Source organism: Enhydra lutris, unplaced genomic scaffold, assembly GCF_002288905.1.
Source record: "Enhydra lutris kenyoni isolate GAN:26980312 unplaced genomic scaffold, ASM228890v2 scaffoldscaffold11, whole genome shotgun sequence".
Classification (NCBI taxonomy): Eukaryota; Metazoa; Chordata; class Mammalia; order Carnivora; family Mustelidae; genus Enhydra; species Enhydra lutris.
The window spans coordinates 39,664,870-39,682,899 of record NW_019154095.1 but is presented as its reverse complement, the minus strand read 5'-3'; the positions used below and the strand labels follow the sequence as shown (position 1 = coordinate 39,682,899).

The 18,030-nt window shown below is 37.1% G+C and overlaps 1 protein-coding gene across 1 annotated transcript in view; it reads right to left on the bottom strand.

Moving 5' to 3' along the window:
• Positions 1-4,984: 4,984 nt before the first annotated feature.
• Positions 4,985-18,030, bottom strand: part of LOC111144545 (farnesyltransferase, CAAX box, alpha) — a 32,185-nt gene continuing 19,139 nt past the window's right edge. Inside the window, exons 4-9 of the mRNA XM_022498873.1 lie at positions 17,192-17,296; positions 14,128-14,254; positions 12,077-12,225; positions 6,938-7,000; positions 5,883-6,054; positions 4,985-5,619 (exon numbers count right to left, since the gene is read on the bottom strand). Of these exons, the coding sequence (XP_022354581.1) occupies positions 5,497-5,619; positions 5,883-6,054; positions 6,938-7,000; positions 12,077-12,225; positions 14,128-14,254; positions 17,192-17,296 (739 nt within the window). The 3' untranslated portion in view covers positions 4,985-5,496. The remainder of the gene's footprint in view (positions 5,620-5,882; positions 6,055-6,937; positions 7,001-12,076; positions 12,226-14,127; positions 14,255-17,191; positions 17,297-18,030) is intronic.

Genomic DNA, 18,030 nt, shown 5'->3' with positions numbered 1-18,030 from the left:
TTCAAGAAGCTGAGCGAGAAAGATAAATTCAAGACACACATACCCAAACACATCAAAATCAAATTGCTGAAAACTAAAGACAAATTTAAAACTCTGAAAGCGGCCAGAAAGAGAGAAACCTGTACGCGAACAACCATCCTAATGACAGATTTCTCATCTGAAGTCACACAGGCCAGAGGAAGTAGCACATTTTTTAAGTGCTGTAAGAATTATACATCCGGGGGAGCCTGGGTGGCTCAGTGGGTTAAAGCCTCTGCCTTCAGCTCAGGTCATGATCCCAGGGTCCTGGGATCGAGCCCCACATCGGGCTCTCTGCTCAGTGGGGAGCCTGCTTCCCCCCCCGCCCCGCCCCTCTCTCGCTGCCTGCCTCTCTGCCTACTTGTGATCTCTCTCTCTGTGTCAAATAAATAAATAAAATCTTAAAAAAAGAAAAGGATTATACACACAGAATTCTATATCCAGTGAAAATGTCCTTCAGGAATGAAGATGAGATAAAGATTCTCAGACTAAGAAAAAATAAGGAAATTGGGAAACAGAAGACTTACTCTAAAAGAATTGCTTCAAGAAATTTCTTCACTCAAAAGGGAAATGATACCAGAATGAAACTTGGAACATCAGGAATGAAAGAAGAGGAAAAGAAATGGTAAATGTAAAAGAAGACTGCTCTTCTTGAGTTCCTTTTTTTAAGATTTATTATTTGAGGGGCACCTGGGTGGCTCAGATGGTTGGGTGTCTCGCTCTTGATTTTGGCTCAGGTCATGGTCTTGGGGTGGTGGGATTGAGCCCCATGTGGGGCTCCCAGCTGGGGAATGGGGTAGGGGATAGTCTGCTGGAGATTCTCTCTCTCCCTCTGCCTCTGCCCCTCCCCCTGCTTGCTGTCTCTGAAAGCGCACACTTGATCACAGTGAGGGGAGGGCCAGAGGAGAGAATATTCAAGCAGACTCCCCACTGAATGCAGAGCCCCATGGGGACTGATGCAGGGCTTGATCTCACTGCCCATAAGATCATGATCTGAGCTGAAACCGAGTCAGATGCTTAATTGACTGAGCCACTAATTTTTTTTTTTTTGAGCTCCTAAAATATGTTTGACATTTGAGTGCAAAAAGTATAAAATTGTCTGATGGGGTTTTTGATGTAAAAGGATGTAACATATAAGACAACTACAGCATAAATGGTAGAGGGTAAGGAAACCTATATGGTGATAAGGTTTCTAGAGTAACCACTAAAAACAAAATAAAACCAAACAAATCACAACAACAGAGGATAATAGGAAAATCTCCTAGTTCTTGGCAATTAAACAATATACTTCTGAATAATCCATGGGTCAAAGATGCTGTCTCAAGAAGGGAAATCAGAAAACAATTAAGCTGAATGAAAATGTAAATATCAAAATTTCTGACAACAGTAAAAGCAGTTGCTTGAGGAAAATGTATAGCAATTGGTATGAGTGAAAAGACAGAGTTGACATGTTAATTGGAAATGGTATACAAAAACACTGCATATCATACATTCTCGTAAGAAAAGAATGCATATCATACATTCTTGTATGTCCCTTGCTGAAGTGTATGATATTCTGCAAGATTAAAATCTACTGCCAGGGGGCGCCTGGGTGGCTCAGTAGGTTAGTCTCTGCCTTTGGCTCAGGTCATGATCCCAGGGTCCTGGGATCACGCCATGCATCAGGCTCTCTGCTCAGCAGGAAGCCTGCTTCCCCCACTCTCTCTGCCTGCCTCTCTGCCTACTTGTGATCTCTCTCTGTCAAATAAATAAATAAAATTAAATTAAAAACAAACAAACAAAAAAAAAACTACTGCCAAGTGTTTACCTCTGAGAAGGGAGGGGATTGTGAATGAATGCAGGGAGAGACTTGTAGGTCTTTCTTTAGTGTTTGTCTTTTTAATTTTTTTTATTTTTTAACTTTTTAAAGATTTTATTTATTTGACAGAGAGTCACAGTGAGAGAGAGGGAACACAAGCAGGGGGAATGGGGGAGGGAGAAGGAGACTCCTCACTGAGCCAGGAGCCTGATGCAGGACTTGTCCCAGCACCCTGGGATCATGACCTGAGCAGAAGGCAGACGCTTAATGACTGAGCCACCTGCCCCAGTGTTTGTCTTTTTTTAAACATGCATATGTTCCTTTTACAATTAAAAAATCCTAACATGGGGGCCCCTAGGTGGCTCAGTCAGTTGAGCGGCTGCCTTCAGTTCATAGTGCTGGGAAAAATATTAGAATAAACCAAATCAAGTAGGAAGAAAGAAATAATGAGAGAACTCAGTGAAATTAAACATTTTCTATTATACTTTTTTCTTTTTAAATGAAAAGCTGGTTCAGACCCACTGACTTGATGTAATTGCCTATTAATGGGTTACAACCCAGGTTGAAAAACATTGATTTTTATAACTTCCAGGGGGAAATAAATGTTCTAGACTTTCTTGTTAATTTATAAGTTAGTGTTTAGGATATAACCAATCATAAAATTGAGTGTAAGATCTTTTTAAAGGATGTAACTAGCCAAATTTGTACCCCTTTGTGATCCTTTCCTGACATCAGGCAGATAGTGCCTTCCGCTTCTTTGTTCCCAAATAATATTTCTTCACTAGTCAATAAACATTTTCAAAGCACCAAGGTACACAGCATGCTGTTGGCCTCTCTCAAAATTGAGGTCCCTGAGGACAGATGTGGTGGTGTCTTACTCTTTTCTAAATCCAGCTTTTATTAATGAGAGTAATATCTATTGACATTTACCATATTTGAAATTTTAAAATTTTATTTTATTAATAAAACAATAAACCTATTACATGTTGAGAAGAATAACATGTTTTATAAAACCTACATTTTCCAAATTAAACAGAAAAATGGCAGTTCACATTTTTGCAAGTCTCTTTAGTCTAACTTAATAGAAGACATCTAGATCTTCACATTTACTTCTATCTGTTGCAATACGGTGTGTTGAAGTATATGAAGAAAATCCAGGCTCAGACACACAAATATATAGTTGGAAAGGGAATGTTTTCATAGCCTTTTCATAAGTTGTGATACTTATGATACTCTGATACTATACCCAAACATGACAGTGTAGTTTCTCAAAGGTTAGTTGGGATGTAGAATCTGCAAACTTATCTATGCACTTTTTGTACTGGTAGGTCTTATTATCTGAATGGATTATAAATGCATGAGAACATCACAGACTGGTCATTTGGAAAATATTTTCTTTCAGTTATGCAGCTCTCCCAACTGTTGGCACATTTAAACAGTACCAAAATTTAAAAAAAAATTATTCACTTTAATACCATGTTGATTTCATTAGAAAGGTCTGTGGTAGGTATTAGGAAGCTGCCAGGCTTACCATGTAGATTAAAATTTTTCATTTGACAGCTCAAATTCTATCATTGGCAACAAACTTTCAATTGTTTCCTATGACAAACTGAAGTGACAAACTCTCGTTTGTTTTTGAGGAAACATATGCCAGCCATTGAAGTATGAATAACCAGGTTAGCAGTTGTTCAAGTAAAAGTGGTGTTCCATGGAAAGTGACCTGTTTGGCCCTCTTCACAACTGCATAAATGCTTTTCTCCAAAACAACTAAAAAGATACGCTATATGCACAAACCCATTCAAACACACAAAGTATTGAAAAGACAGAGTATTGTGAATAAATTATATAGTTATTGACTCATCAAAGACATTCTTCCATGAATATACGGCAGCGAAGAACACAGCAGCTACTAAATACCACTGCCTTGTTTCTGGGGTAAGGCACCAGCAGTTGCACCCACCATTGTTTTGCACCAACAGTGCTAACAGCAGCACAGTGACAGTGTTATCAGCCGAGTAGTTTGGAACTAGCAGACCCTCCACGGACCGCATGTTAATTAACACGCATCGTGAGACAAGGGAAGCGGATGTCTTTCATGTCCAGTGAAAGGAGTGTGCTGCCAGGTGTATGCGTCCCGTTGCCCATTAGATGTCCTCACTAGGATTAGCAGAGCCTAAAGTCATTATATATTGAAGTCCTAGAGCCTCCTCACCTGATTCCATACCTACTAAGCAATCTTTTGATAAACAAATTGCCACTTGAGGCTTAAAATGCCGAGTGAGTAACTGTTTGGTCTGCTTCAGTTACATTTCTCAATGTAAATTATGCTTTTTATTTAAAAAAAAAGTATCATATGATACTTCATATGACAATTTTAAATAGAAAATCAGATTTTTGAGTCTAAAACCAGCAAAAACATGTAAAATGTTAAAAGTATTATTTCCTAAATTCTTTAGAAGCCTATTCTACTCTATATAAATTTCTTTAGGTGGAGTTTGATGCTTTGAACACTGAACAAAAATTCTTTGTTGATGAAGTGAGATTATGTGCAGGTACAGAGAACTAGCTTGTTCAATACTTCAACTCCATTCTAGCTTATCTTCCTGAACTGTGGAGGCCAGAAAGCTATCAACTACATTTTCTAGATTCCTCTGCAGTTAAGTTTTAGATGACATTTAGGTTCCTTCCAATCCAATGTACTAAAGTGAGCGAGGCTTTAATTTGGAGCAGGCTTTAATTTCCCTTCCGTGGGAAGGGAAGCAGATGTGCTCACAAGGAATGTGGCAGAGGTTGACAGTCCTAGAGACCTAGAGTCCTTGAGTCCTAGAGTCCTAGGGGAACAGCCTCATTCAAAAGTTTTCTGATCCCAGAATTTGATGGCCCGGTTCTACAGCATGGTTTGGGGATATACTTCTGGAAGATCAGGCGATTATTCTTTGAGCTATCTATATGCCTTAATAAACCCTGCAGGTCTAAACTATCTTGAGCAGATTTTGTTGAAGACAAGAACTGACCAATTCACATTCTAGTAACATTTCCTTTCACGTGATCATGTTTCTGTTTTCTATAGTTTTATGGCAATATTTTCTTTCTCAGTGGCTTTTCCAAGCTGAGACAACATCCCATGTACATAATTAAATGCTATTTTAAAAAAACCAAACTACTATGTCAAGTTTTAGGATACATCTATAATTTTATTACAAAATCATTCTTTTGGCATTAGTTGGTTACAGTGATAGCAAGATACTGTGAGTGTAACATAGCAGCTCTAATGTAACATTGCATTCCCTGCTTCCTGAACCCAAATTTAAGTTATCTTATATCCATTACATACAAGTTACCTGCGTTCATTAATGCTGCAAATCCTGATGCATAGTTCCTTTAGGGAGGAGCTGATGCTAAGGGATTAGAGTAAATGTTGGTAAGTCTACAAAAGTTCCTTCATGGGACTTTCTGTTTCTTCTCCCTCCCCCCAAATTACTTTGCTTTAGAATCAAATTACTAGTCTGAATAGCAGCAGCACCCAAGGAGCATCACACTTAGTTCTTGTTAAAAAGCAATTACCTGTGCAATGCACGTTTTACACCACAGGCAAAGGGAATGATTGCTTTAGTTTTAAACTCCTGCATTAGAGTCTCTTAAAAAAATAAAAGCATTCCATCGAGTTCTTCCAGATGGTGTTATTGCTGTACATTTGTTGGTGGGTCACTCTCTGTACTGTGTTTACTTTGAAGGGATCTTCCAATATATCTCCAATATTCCTTTCTTATAGTGTCCTTTTCTTTAGCTAGAATTTCACATAACTGAAAATGAAAAACAAAAACTCTTTAAAAATAATGGGCAAATCCTTTTCAGCCAACACAGTTAAACTCAGATCATGTTCAAATGAGATCCATCATTATAATCACACATTGTGTTCACTAGTGATGTGGGTTTTGCTCTCAACAGTGGAAATCGTCCTGCCCTGAATTCTTGAGTGAACACGCTGAAAAGGGCATGAATATAGTGGCATTGCACGGACCAAATTCCGAGACACCAAGAATAGTGTCTGGGTGTCTTGACTTACCTCTAATGCTTTATTAAGAATGTCCTCCTTGTTGTCACATTGGTTTTCTAGCATGTCTTCATAGATATCCACGAGAAAGGCAATTAGGTAAGGGGAACTGTGACTTGGTTGTAAATCAAGTAACTGATTTAACAGATTCGGATATTTGGAAAGACCACGATCCTGTAAAATCCTAAAAAACATTATTCTCAATTTTGAGAAGAACAAAAATAATAGAAAGATCGTAAGAAAATGACCTCTGTAACGTGACCAAGAGAGGAGACTTATTTTGAATGAATGAAGTTGAAACTAAATGAAATTTTTAAATTATGTGTGAGTTTTATTATGGATGATTATGACCCGAGTATAATTAAAAAGAATAATGAAATTTAAAAGTGATCATTTATAACTGAAACTACAACACACACAATTAAATCAGAAAATAAACCATCTTCTTAAAATTAAAAAGTGAAGGAAGAAAACAAGAGAGATGTTTCGGTTTCTTCTAGAGATGGTTCCTTATTCTTTTAGTTCTCCAGATATTATAGGCCTGAACCCTGGATACATCTCCAAATGTGACTGGGCTCCATACTTTATGTTCTTCGGGCCTCCAGGGAGCTCTCTAAGCTCAAAAAGAAGCTTGGTTTTATCAGTGGCCAGGCAAGTGAAACCTGGTCAATTTAAAGAATGAGACAGAAATGAAAACAGAAAGGTTGGCTATGCATCCATGCAATCTGCTTGTAGAAGTTTGCTTTGTCTTTGCTATGTTCCTGAGCTAAATAGAAACTAAGTGTGTACATCCCATTCTTTGACATAAGACTATAGGATTCATAAATATATTATAGTTGCATTGTTGTTTAGTCATGGACTATTCCAAAAACTGTGCTGGTATGTGCTTGGGGGTTAAAAGAAACTGTTCTTGTGTGCCACCATCTAACACTGGTACAACTTCTTTTAGATCCAGAAAAATGGAAAATTCTTTAGTATCCTTCGGAATCCAATTAACGGAATATATTCAATGATACATCATATTAGCAGGTGGTTTTTATATAAAACAATCTAAAACAACCTCTTACCCTTTCAAATAGTTCCATGCACTTTCATTATGTGGTACTAGTTTAATCATTTCCAGAGTGTACCTATAAGAAAAAGACCACGAAGAAATATGTGTATAATTTTAAGAGCAGTGCAATAATTAGAAACAGTTTTAATAAGATTGTGACAGGCTTGGATATGCGCTTTCATTTATCTTAGTGGGCTATGACTAGGTCTAAGTCATAGCTAAATTAGAATCCTTCAAGTCTATTTTCAATACATAGTTACATAGATCCTCCCTCTTGTAAATTTGTAACCAATTCTAGTCAAGGACACCTAACTAATATGAAGGCTAAATTCACAATAGGAAAATAAACTATGTGAGGGATTTCCTTTAACTAAGGCTTTCCCTTTGAAGAAAATGTCAGCTAAAACAGGTATTCCTTTTATTGGTAAAGCAATCTTGAGAAAAAGTCCAAGATCTACTTATGCCCAACAAATTGAAATCATTCAAAAATGATCTGAACTGGGGCGCCTGGGTGGCTCAGTGGGTTAAGCCGCTGCCTTCGGCTCAGGTCGTGATCTCGGGGTCATGGGATCGAGTCCCACATCGGGCTCTCTGCTCGGCAGGAAGCCTGCTTCCCTCTCTCTCTGCCTGCCTCTCCGTCTACTTGTGATCTCTCTCTGTCAAATAAATAAATAACATCTTTAAAAAAAAAAAAAAGAAAAAAGAAAAATGATCTGAACTACATATCTTAGGAGCCATCATAAAAAAATAGCACAGAAACTTTATAGACAAAGAATAAAAATGAGAAATCAACACAAATGTATATTTCTTATATTCTAAAACAAGACTACTAGTTAACTATGATGTTATTACCAGTCAAAATGGACACTCCCTTTCTTTTCCTTTTAACCAATTAAATACATTTTAGATCCAAATACAACAAATTCCAAGGGAGTGACAGAATTTAGCTTCACATACTTGCTCAAATGAGTAAGTCACTCACTGACTAAAATTTAGTAATCTTGGTTTTATTGCTGTTTTATTTATTGTCTTATTACTGTTACAATAGCATTTTTTTTCCCCACAGAGTACAGTAGTCCTCCTTTCTCTACAGGATAGGTTCCCAAACACCCAGTATATGTCTGAAACTACAGAGTATCAAATCTTGTATATACCATGTTTTCTCCTATACATCCATACCTCCAATAAAGCTTAATTTACAGGCACACGAAGAGATTAACAACAATAAAGAGATCATGATATACTCATTGTAATAAAAATTATATGAATGTAGTCTCTCTCAAAATACCTTATTAGACTGTACTCACCCTTCTTGTGATGATTTAAGATAATACAATGCCTACACGATAAGATGAAGTAGGTGAATGACAGGGATTGTGATGTAGTGTTAGGCTATACTACCTAATGTCCCCCCACACATATGTCCTCAGGAGGATCATATGCTTATGGACTATAGCTGATCATGAGTAACTGAAACCGTGGAAGGTAAAACTGCAGGGAAGGGGGGAATATACTGTAATGATAAACTCATCCAGCACCACTGAAAGGTTTTTTCCAACTACTTTTGCATGGCCTAATATTTTCAGTTATTTTTCAAACCATGTACCTGCATGTCTTCACTAGTCACTGCAGAAGATTCTTAATTTCCTTTTGGCAATATCTGAAGAATTTTATTCATATACATATGTACTAAAGATGATCTATTTTAATGGTTAAAATATGCACTTTGAGGTCAGAGTTCCTAGCTTATTATTATTATATTTTTAAAGTAATCTCTATATCCAACATAGGGCTTGAACTCACAACTCCTCGATTCACAACTCCAAGATCCAGAGTTGCATGCTCTACCGACTAAACTGGTTGGCTGTCCCAGACAGCCCAGCTGCTAATCGTAGCCCCATCAGTTATTATCTGTGTGCTCTTAGCCACATCACAGAACTACTCTGAACCTCAAGTTCTTCATCAAGTATCTCACAGTGTTGTTATGAAAATTAAGTAAGAATTCCTACATGTAGTAAATGCTTAATAAATGCTAATTGTTGGGGGCCCTGGGTGGCTCAATCGGTTGAGCTCCTGACTCCTAATTTCGGCCTGGGTCATGATTTCAGTGTTGTGGGACTGAACCCTGTGTTGGGCTCCATGCTCAATGCAGAGTCAGCAGGAAAGTTTCTCTCTCCCACTAAACAAGATAAAATCTTTAAAAAATAGGTAAGTGTTAACTATTATTTTTTAAAGATTTTATTTACTTAACAGAGAGAGCAAGTGAACGCACAAGCAGGGGGAGTCAAAGAGGGAGAAGCAGGCTTCCCCTGAGCAGGAAGTCCGACGCGGGAGTCAATCGCAAGACCCCAAGATCATGACCTGAGCTGAAGGCAGTAGTTTAACTGAGCCACCCAGGCGCCCCCAAATGGTAACTATTATTAACAGTACTAGTAGTAGTCATGAAAATATGGCCATGATATATTAAGTGAAAAAAAAACAATGTGTATAATATCATTGCCTACGTTGCTGTGCATACATGTTTGCAGATATACTTAATAAGGTTTGGAATGATCCACACTAATTGTAGCTCACTCTTAAGAATGGGGTATAGGGGGACATCCAGATGGCTCAGTCGGTTAAGTGGCTGCCTTTGGCTTGGATCATGACCACAGAGTCCTGGGATCAAGTCCCACACAGGGCTCCTTGCTCAGCGGTGAGCCTGCTTCTCCCTCTCCCTCTTCCTCAGCCCCTGCTCATGTGTACTCTCTCTCCCCCTAATAAATAAATTAAAAATCTTTTAAAAAGCGGGGGAGGGGGGGTAATAGGAAGAGAGAGAATAAGAGATTTTGATGTTTTACTTAACATAATTCAGAAGTTTCCTCCTACAACCAGACTGCATTACTTTTATAATAAAAGGGAAAAAAGTAATCAGATAAATCTATATTCTTTAGAGTAAAAACATTTAGTTAACAAACTAAATTCTAGATAACTAAAGCTACTCTTCGCATTTTAAATATTTCTTTTACCTCTCTTAATGGTATAAGGCTTAAATATGAAAAACTCTCAGATTTTCTTTTTAAATGATTTTTTAAAAGATTTTTTTTTAAGTAATCTCTACACCCAACACAGGGTTCAAACTCACAACCCTGAGATCAAGAGTCGCATGCTCCACCAACTGAGCCCGCCAGGTGTCCTTGGAAAACTCTCAAGATTCTTGACTAATTATTTCTGTATCTATTTGTTAACAGAAAACCATCAATGTGCCTTTGAAGACTAGGAGAAGTTTCCATTTTTCACTCTTCATGCTCAACTTTTAAGTATCTTATTACACTTAACCTATGAAGCATATAGTAAATAAGGAATATGTAGTATCTGAAGTCCATAATTATTAACTGGGTTAATGCAAGGAAAAATAACCTGAAGCATTCTACCTTTACACAAAAAAGCTACTGAACTCTCTCTAAAGGATGACATTTTATTGTCCTTCAGAGTACTTTTGTCCTAATTTTCACAAAAGAATACCAACTCTAAAAAAAAAGTAATATATGAAGGGCTGGATGATGAGTCTGAATTTTCTCTACTCAAGCCCCAGTATTGAGGTTTAAGAGTAATAAAATTATTTCAGTAAGTTTCACTGCTACCCCTCAGATCAATACTATTCAACCGAACTTGCTATGATGATGATGTTCTTTATCGGTGCTGCCCAATTAGTAGTCATTAGCCACATGTGGGTACTGAACCCCTGAGAAGTGATTCGTACAACTGAGGAATGGAAGTATGTGATTTTCATTAAACTGAACTTAAGTAGCCATATGAGGCTAGTGACTACCATATTAGTGCAGCTTTGAAGAGTCGAGCAATAAAAAGAAAGAATGAGATGTGCTTCAGGGGCTATGTGGCTGCTTCAGAAAGAAGCCTGGAGCATTGACACACCTCTTTTCTTTTTAATTTAAATCACCAGATCCTGATACAGAAAAGAGAAAAGAAAAGCTAGCTGCCCTGGCCCAAACAGAAGTAAGAAAAAGGAAGATGAAGACAGATGTCATAAACATCAGCTCTTCCCAGCAGCTGTTAAAATAACTTTGTTTTTTATTTTTAATTTTTTTAAAGTAAGCTCTAGGCCCCATGTAGGGCTTAAAACTCATGGCCCCAAGATCAAGAGTCACATGCTCTACTGACTGAGCCAGCCAGGTGCCCCTAAAACAACTTTTAAATTAAAATTATGAGTACGTTCTCATCAAGCTATAAAAACAAAAAATATGTTCAAATTTAAAATAGACACCGAGGGGCGCCTGGGTGGCTCAGTGGGTTGAAGCCTCTGCCTTCGGCTCGGGTCGTGGTCCCGGGGTCCTGGGATCGAGCCCCGCATCGGGCTCTCTGCTCAGCGGGGAGCCTGCTTCCTCCTCTCTCTCTCTCTCTCTCTCTCTCTCTCTCTCTGCCTGCCTCTCTGCCTGCTTGTGATCTCTGTCTGTCAAATAAATAAATAAAATCTTTAAAAAAAATAAAATAAAATAAAATAGACACCGAGACAAAATAGTCAGAAAAGAGGTAGCTATTAATATTTATGGATATTAATATTCATTCCAATTCAAAAAATTCTAGTGCTTAGAACAGCTTTTTGTACACTAAAGCAGTAGTTTTCAACTAGGGATGGTTTTACCCCACAGGTGACATTTGGCAATGTCTGGGGACATTTTTGTTTGTCACAACTTGGGGGGAGGGGGTTACTACTGATATATAGGGTGTAAAGTCTAGGAATACTGCTCAACATCCTACAAGGTACAGGAGAGCCTCTTACAACAAAGACATCCTGCTCCAAACCCTGCTCAGTAGAGTAACATGGCTTCTGGGGACTATTTAGATAAGGGCACCAGAATTTAATGAGATAGTTTTAAAATAAAGCTTCTTAGACACTATGAAATCAGAGGATTTCTTCTCAATCTGTGGTAGCAACAATATTTCAAGAAACTTATGACACTACAATGTAGAGGTATCTATACAGCTATAAATTCGTCCTTCTAGATTTCATCTAAGTATTCTGTCCTATTAGTTCAACGGGGGCAGGATCAGGGGCAGTCTTGATCTTTGCTGGATCCCCAATGCCTGAGCCATACATGAAAGGCACACAAATACTCTTTTAACAAATGAACAAGTAAAGGAGATTACTAACTGGACTTCTCTCTCCAATATAGCACGATCATTATAGCCAGTGGTGTTAGAAATTACGAAGTATCTTTGGTTCCAGACAGAGTTATTTCTCACATCCTCTTTAAGAAGTTGGTCTACATACTGCAGCTCATTATCCCAAAGTTTAAATTCCTAAGAGAAAATAAAAAATATCCAATTAGAAATGTCTCTCTCTCTCTTTTTTTTTTTTTTTTTAAGAACAACACCAAGATCAAGAGTCATATGCTCTACGGACTGAACTAGCCAGGCACCCCTAAGCAATGTCCCATTATTAATAAAAAATAAAAACAGAGATGCCTGGCTGGCTCAGTTGGTTAGGTGTCTGCCTTTGGATCAGGTCCTGATCCCAGAGTCCTGGGATCGAGCTCCGCATCAGGTTCCCTGCTCAGCGGGGAGCCTGCTTTTCCCTCTCCTGCTCCCCCTGCTTGTGCTCTCTCGCTGTCAAATAAACAAAATCTTAAAATAAATAAATAAATAAAATTTCAGTAAAGGGGTAGAAGATGTGGGACTCATCACATATTTGGAGGAAAATGATAGTTGCAGGTCAAGGAAATGGAGGGGGAAAAGAAAAGTCATCAAAGACAAGGGAATGGTCACAAAGAAAGAAAAAAATTAGGAAGAGAGAGCAAAGTGCCCTGTTACTATCTTCTTGAGAATAATTTATACACTAAGAGGCATGTTTATACTATTTAAACAGATCCAAGAAGTATTCTCTAAGGTATTAATAGGCAAAAAAGGTATAGGTAACTAAATGCTTATGCATTAAGATGAAAATTTAGAGGGAAGAAACTAAACTCAAAGATGATTATAGTATATTAATAATGGATTTGATACAAATACATAATATTAAGTAAAAGGAAGTATTAAAATGCACATATATGATAAAATCACATTAAAATACATGTGGAGAGGGATGCCTGGATGGCTCAGCAGGTTAAGCATCTGCCTTTGGCTCAGGTCATGATGCCAGGGTCCTGGGATCAAGTCCCAGATCGGGCTCTCTGCTAAGCAGAGAACCCATCTCTCCCTCTATCCGCCACTCCCCCTACTTGTGTTCTCTCTGTCTCTTCCTCTGACAAACAAATAAAATCTTAAGTAAATTAAAAAATAAATAAAACACGTGGACAAATATACACAGCTGTATTTAGATACAAATTTTTACATTATAAAACTGTTTTAATAAAAAAATATTAGGGGGAGGAGAAAACCAATAAAGACAATTTAAAAAAGAAATAAAAAGGTCAAAACTTACAAATGCTGCAAAAGTTGGGGATATTAATTATGAAAAAGCTAACAGAGTTATATATTTCTTATTTGATAATGGCAAAAGGGTAGAATTTCATATAAAAAACAAAAATACCAAATATCTTTAGAAAATGCATCCCTTTAATCAAATTTAGAAAAGTTTAAATTTTTAAGTAAAAAAAATTTTTTTCGGAATTGATCTTGGTATAATGAATTGTGCACAAAGTAGCAATCACTGGAAAAAATTCACAGTAAACAACACTAGAATTGTTCGCTGGAATAAATAAATGTCTAGAGTGGGAGTTTTAACTGTACGCTTCTATTCAGGGTTTAGCATAAAATTCTAACAAGTGGGCAGAAATAAAATACTATTTATTACTGTAAAATGGTATTCCAAAGTTTATGTACATAAAAACCCCAGCAGGTACCATGCCTTTGTTAATTAAAATAACAAAGGTGTATTAGAAAATTAAAACTACCTTTTCTATTCAATTTGCTAGCAAATATAAAATGTGATGCAAATTCAATCTAAAAAATACAAAAGTTACTATCAATTCTTCTTTAATATGAAGGTACTTACCAATGTATCTTGAGAGAGTATAAGACTAATCAGCATGAAGAATATCAGGTTTTAATTAAACATCTTAATAATTCTCAGTCATTACATTTTGTGTGTAATGGTCTGTATGTGTGTTTTAATTCAGGAGTATACTAAGAATCCAACAGTAATTTTAATTATTTAATTCAGTTAAAACAATCTAAAAAACATTTTAACAAGAAAAGCAATACCTGAATAACCCACTGTCGATGTTGCCAGGCATGATAATTCTTTGCATCCTGATTAAGAATATCAGCAATAAACTCAAGCTCCTGAGAAGGATCTTTTAGCCATTCCACTAAAACTCGCCTATGGTGCCTAAAGCAGGGAGAAGAAAAGAGTTTTGTGTTAATGTATCCAAGAACTCAAGTATCAACTGCTTGTGTTGTATTATGCGATGTGGAGGGACACTCAAAAAACAGAATTTCACCTCTAATTCTCCAGATTATACTGGAAAGAAAAGATAACAAAGAAGAAACACTAAGAGGTAAAAATTCTAGAAGACTAGGTAAGAGTTGAGAAACATAAAACAGTGATTTGTGTGTAAAATGAAATCAGATACTTAGGGTTTAAAGAAGGTTTATTTAAAGCTAAATCTGGAAGTAATCTCTAACAACCACAAAATCCTATCAAAGAATTTGGAAACATTCCCAGATGGCATAATCAGACTATAGGAAATGTGATACTATTTAATCAAGTAGAGAAGCTCCTCCAGTTATAAGTAGGCTTTCAATTTTTCTTAACGTCCACAGCATCACATACAAGCAACTGCTCATTCCACCAATTCGTGGGCAGAATTAAGTTCGCTTCTCCTCTGGTAAACAGCTATGACATATTGTAAATTTGTCAAGAGTTGTTTCTTTCTTTCTTTTTTTTTTTTTTTAAAGATTTTATTTATTTATTTCACAGAGAGAGATCACAAGTAGGCAGAGAGGCAGGCAGAGAGAGAGAGAGAGGAGGAAGCAGGTTCTCCACTGAGCGGAGAGCCCGATGCGGGACTCGATCCCAGGTCCCTGAGATCATGACCTGAGCCGAAGGCAGAGGCTCAACCCACTGAGCCACCCAGGTGCCCCAAGAGTTGTTTCTGTACTAGGAAAATGCATCTAAAAGTCTTCTGTTGGGTTCTTTTTTATAATTTTTTTTACTGAAATATTTATAAAAATCTATTAGTGAAAATGTTCTGAAAGTCATTGTAGTGATGGTTTTACATATTGGTAAATATACTAAAACCACTGAACCATATACTTTAAATGGGTAAATGGAATAATGATATATAATATGTTGGCTAACTGAATTTAAATTTTAAAAAATGAGTAAATAGTAGGGGTGCCTGGCTGGCTCAGTTGGTAGATCATGGGACTCTTGATCTTGGGGTCATGAGTTCAAGCTCCACACTGGGTGCAGAACTCACTTTAAAAATAAATAAATAAATAGGTAAATGGTATAATATGCAAGTTATATCTCAAAAAAGCTGTTTTTTTAAAAAATTCATTAATATTCAATATACTAAAAGTGGGTAGGAGTGATGGGAAAAGTGGAAAGATCTGATACTGAATGAATGAACATTCTACATGCATCTTACAGAATATTTAAAATTCACCTTACAGAATATTAAGAAGGCAAGATACTACAAGAGGAAGATCCTAGAGGGATCTTTAAAAATTTAAAAATTCGGGGCGCCTGGGTGGCTCAGTGGGTTAAGCCGCTGCCTTCGGCTCGGGTCATGATCTCAGGGTCCTGGGATCGAGTCCCACATTGGGCTCTCTGCTAGGCAGGGAGCCTGCTTCCCTTCCTCTCTCTCTGCCTGCCTCTCTGCCTACTTGTGATCTCTGTCTGTCAAATAAATAAATAAAAATCTTAAAAAAAAAAAATTTAAAAATTCATCTTATAGAATATTAAGAAGGCAAGATACTACCAAGAGGAAGATCCTAGAGGGATCTTTAAAAATTTAAAAATTCATCTTACAGAATATTAAGGCAAGATACTACCAAGAGGAAGATCCTAGAGGGAAAGGCTTCCAAATTTATTTCAAAAATCTTCCAAGTTAGTGAACACTAGTAATAATTTATTTTTCTAGGTTCCTAGTAAATTCTGTAATTTAGGAAAAACTTAATAATTAGGTTGTTCAGTATGTCAAGTTGACCCACACCATGACCACCACCAGTACCTCCTTCTCCATCTCCAAAATAACAGCAACCACAGCAGCTTCCATTCAAGAGCTGCCCACTATATGCTGGGTACTGTTCAAGCTCCATTTCTTTTCCATTCTCTGTCCTCCTGCTCCATAATGCCTTATTTTTTTCTTAACTGTTTTCTGTTCCCCTCACCCATAATAATCCCTATAGTTTTGTCTATGCTAACTTAGGGCTTAGTTTCTAGAGCAAATATACTCTGTAAAATACTCTACACCACTGTGGTTTTCACACTGCACTGTAAGGTAATTGGCTTTATTATGTGCTTTCCCTGTTAGACTGTGTGGTTCATCTTTGTAACCCCGCACCAATAAAAAAATTCTGAATAAACAAATGATAATAAATAAATAAATCAAATACCAGAAAGTCATTTTATAACACACTGCACAGAAAACATTTTTTCAGATTCTTTATTCAAAAATTCTTCAGCAGTTATTATATGCTAATGTCAAATTTTAAAATTATAATAGCAGTACACATATTTGAGTGTTAACTTGAAGATAGGCACCACTTTAAGCACTAAACACAAAATTATCTCATTTAGGAGCACCTAGTGGCTCAGTTGGTTAAACATCCAACTCTTGGTTTTGACCTCAGGGTCGTGAAATCGAGGGGCTCCTTGCTGGGTGTGGAGACGCTTAAGATTCTCTTTTTCGGGGCACCTGGGTGGCTCAGGGGGTTAAAGCCTCTGCCTTCGGCTCAGGTCATGATCTCAGGGTTCTGGGATCGAGCCCCACATGGGGCTCTCTGCTTAGCGGAGAGCCTGCTTCCTCCTCTCTCTCTCTCTGCCTGCCTCTCTGCCTATTTGTGATCTCTATCTGTCAAATAAATAAATAAAATCTTAAAAAAAAAAAAAAAAAGATTCTCTTTTTCTCCCGCTCTCTGCCCCCCTCCTTAAAAACAAATTCTCATTTAATCCTCCTAACAACCCTATGAGACAGGTAACATTTTAGCTCCAATGTAAAGTACTAAAATTATAAAGAAACAATTCCCTATAATCTCATCACCCAGTGGGTAAGTAATATTAACATACTGACATATTTCCTTCCTATTTTCATCTTACCAAACTTGATAGTTTTTGGGCTGTTCCTCAATTATCGCAGTGATGTAGTTCATCTCCTCATGTAGATCCTTTTGAAGTGACTTTAAGAGAACTCTCCGAAAATGCCTATAGCAAACATCAAGCATTGTCTCATTACTCTACATAAACTGCCTAACCACAGTATCATGTTAGATAAAGGTAAACAACATAGTTAGACACACTTCTTTTTTTTGGTAGGCATTCTATATAACCAATAACTTAGAAATGTAACTGTGTTTGGTTGTCCAAACTCATACAACTATCTGGTGACTAGAAGAATCAAGCATTTTGAAGTAAAAATAGTAAAAGGCAACAAACATTGAGAGAGAAGAAAAAGACAACCAACTAATGATTATTTTCAGGTAACACTCTGGTTATGAGTGTTCTATTACAGGTGAATCAAAGACATCTCTTTCCTTATAATATTTCCTTATATGGTACAGCTTGTTTGGATACATCATTCATATAATAAATTAATTCCATTATAAACATTATCAAATATTTTGCTTTTAGAGCCACCACAGATATGCTACTCATATATGAAACAAGTTTCTCTTAATTTCTTCATAGGTAGAATTAAATCATTTAAAAAACTCTTTTCTCAGGGCACCTGGGTGGCTCAGTCATTAAGCGTCTGCCTTCGGCTCAGGTCATGATCCCAGGTCCTGGGATCCAACCCTGCATCAGGCTCCCTGTTCAGTGGGAAGCCTGCTCCTTCTCCCTCTCCCACTCCCACTTCCCCTGCTTTTGTTCCCTCTCTTGCTGTGTCTCTCTCCGTCAAATAAATAAATAAAATCTTTTTAAAAAAGAAAAAAAACTTT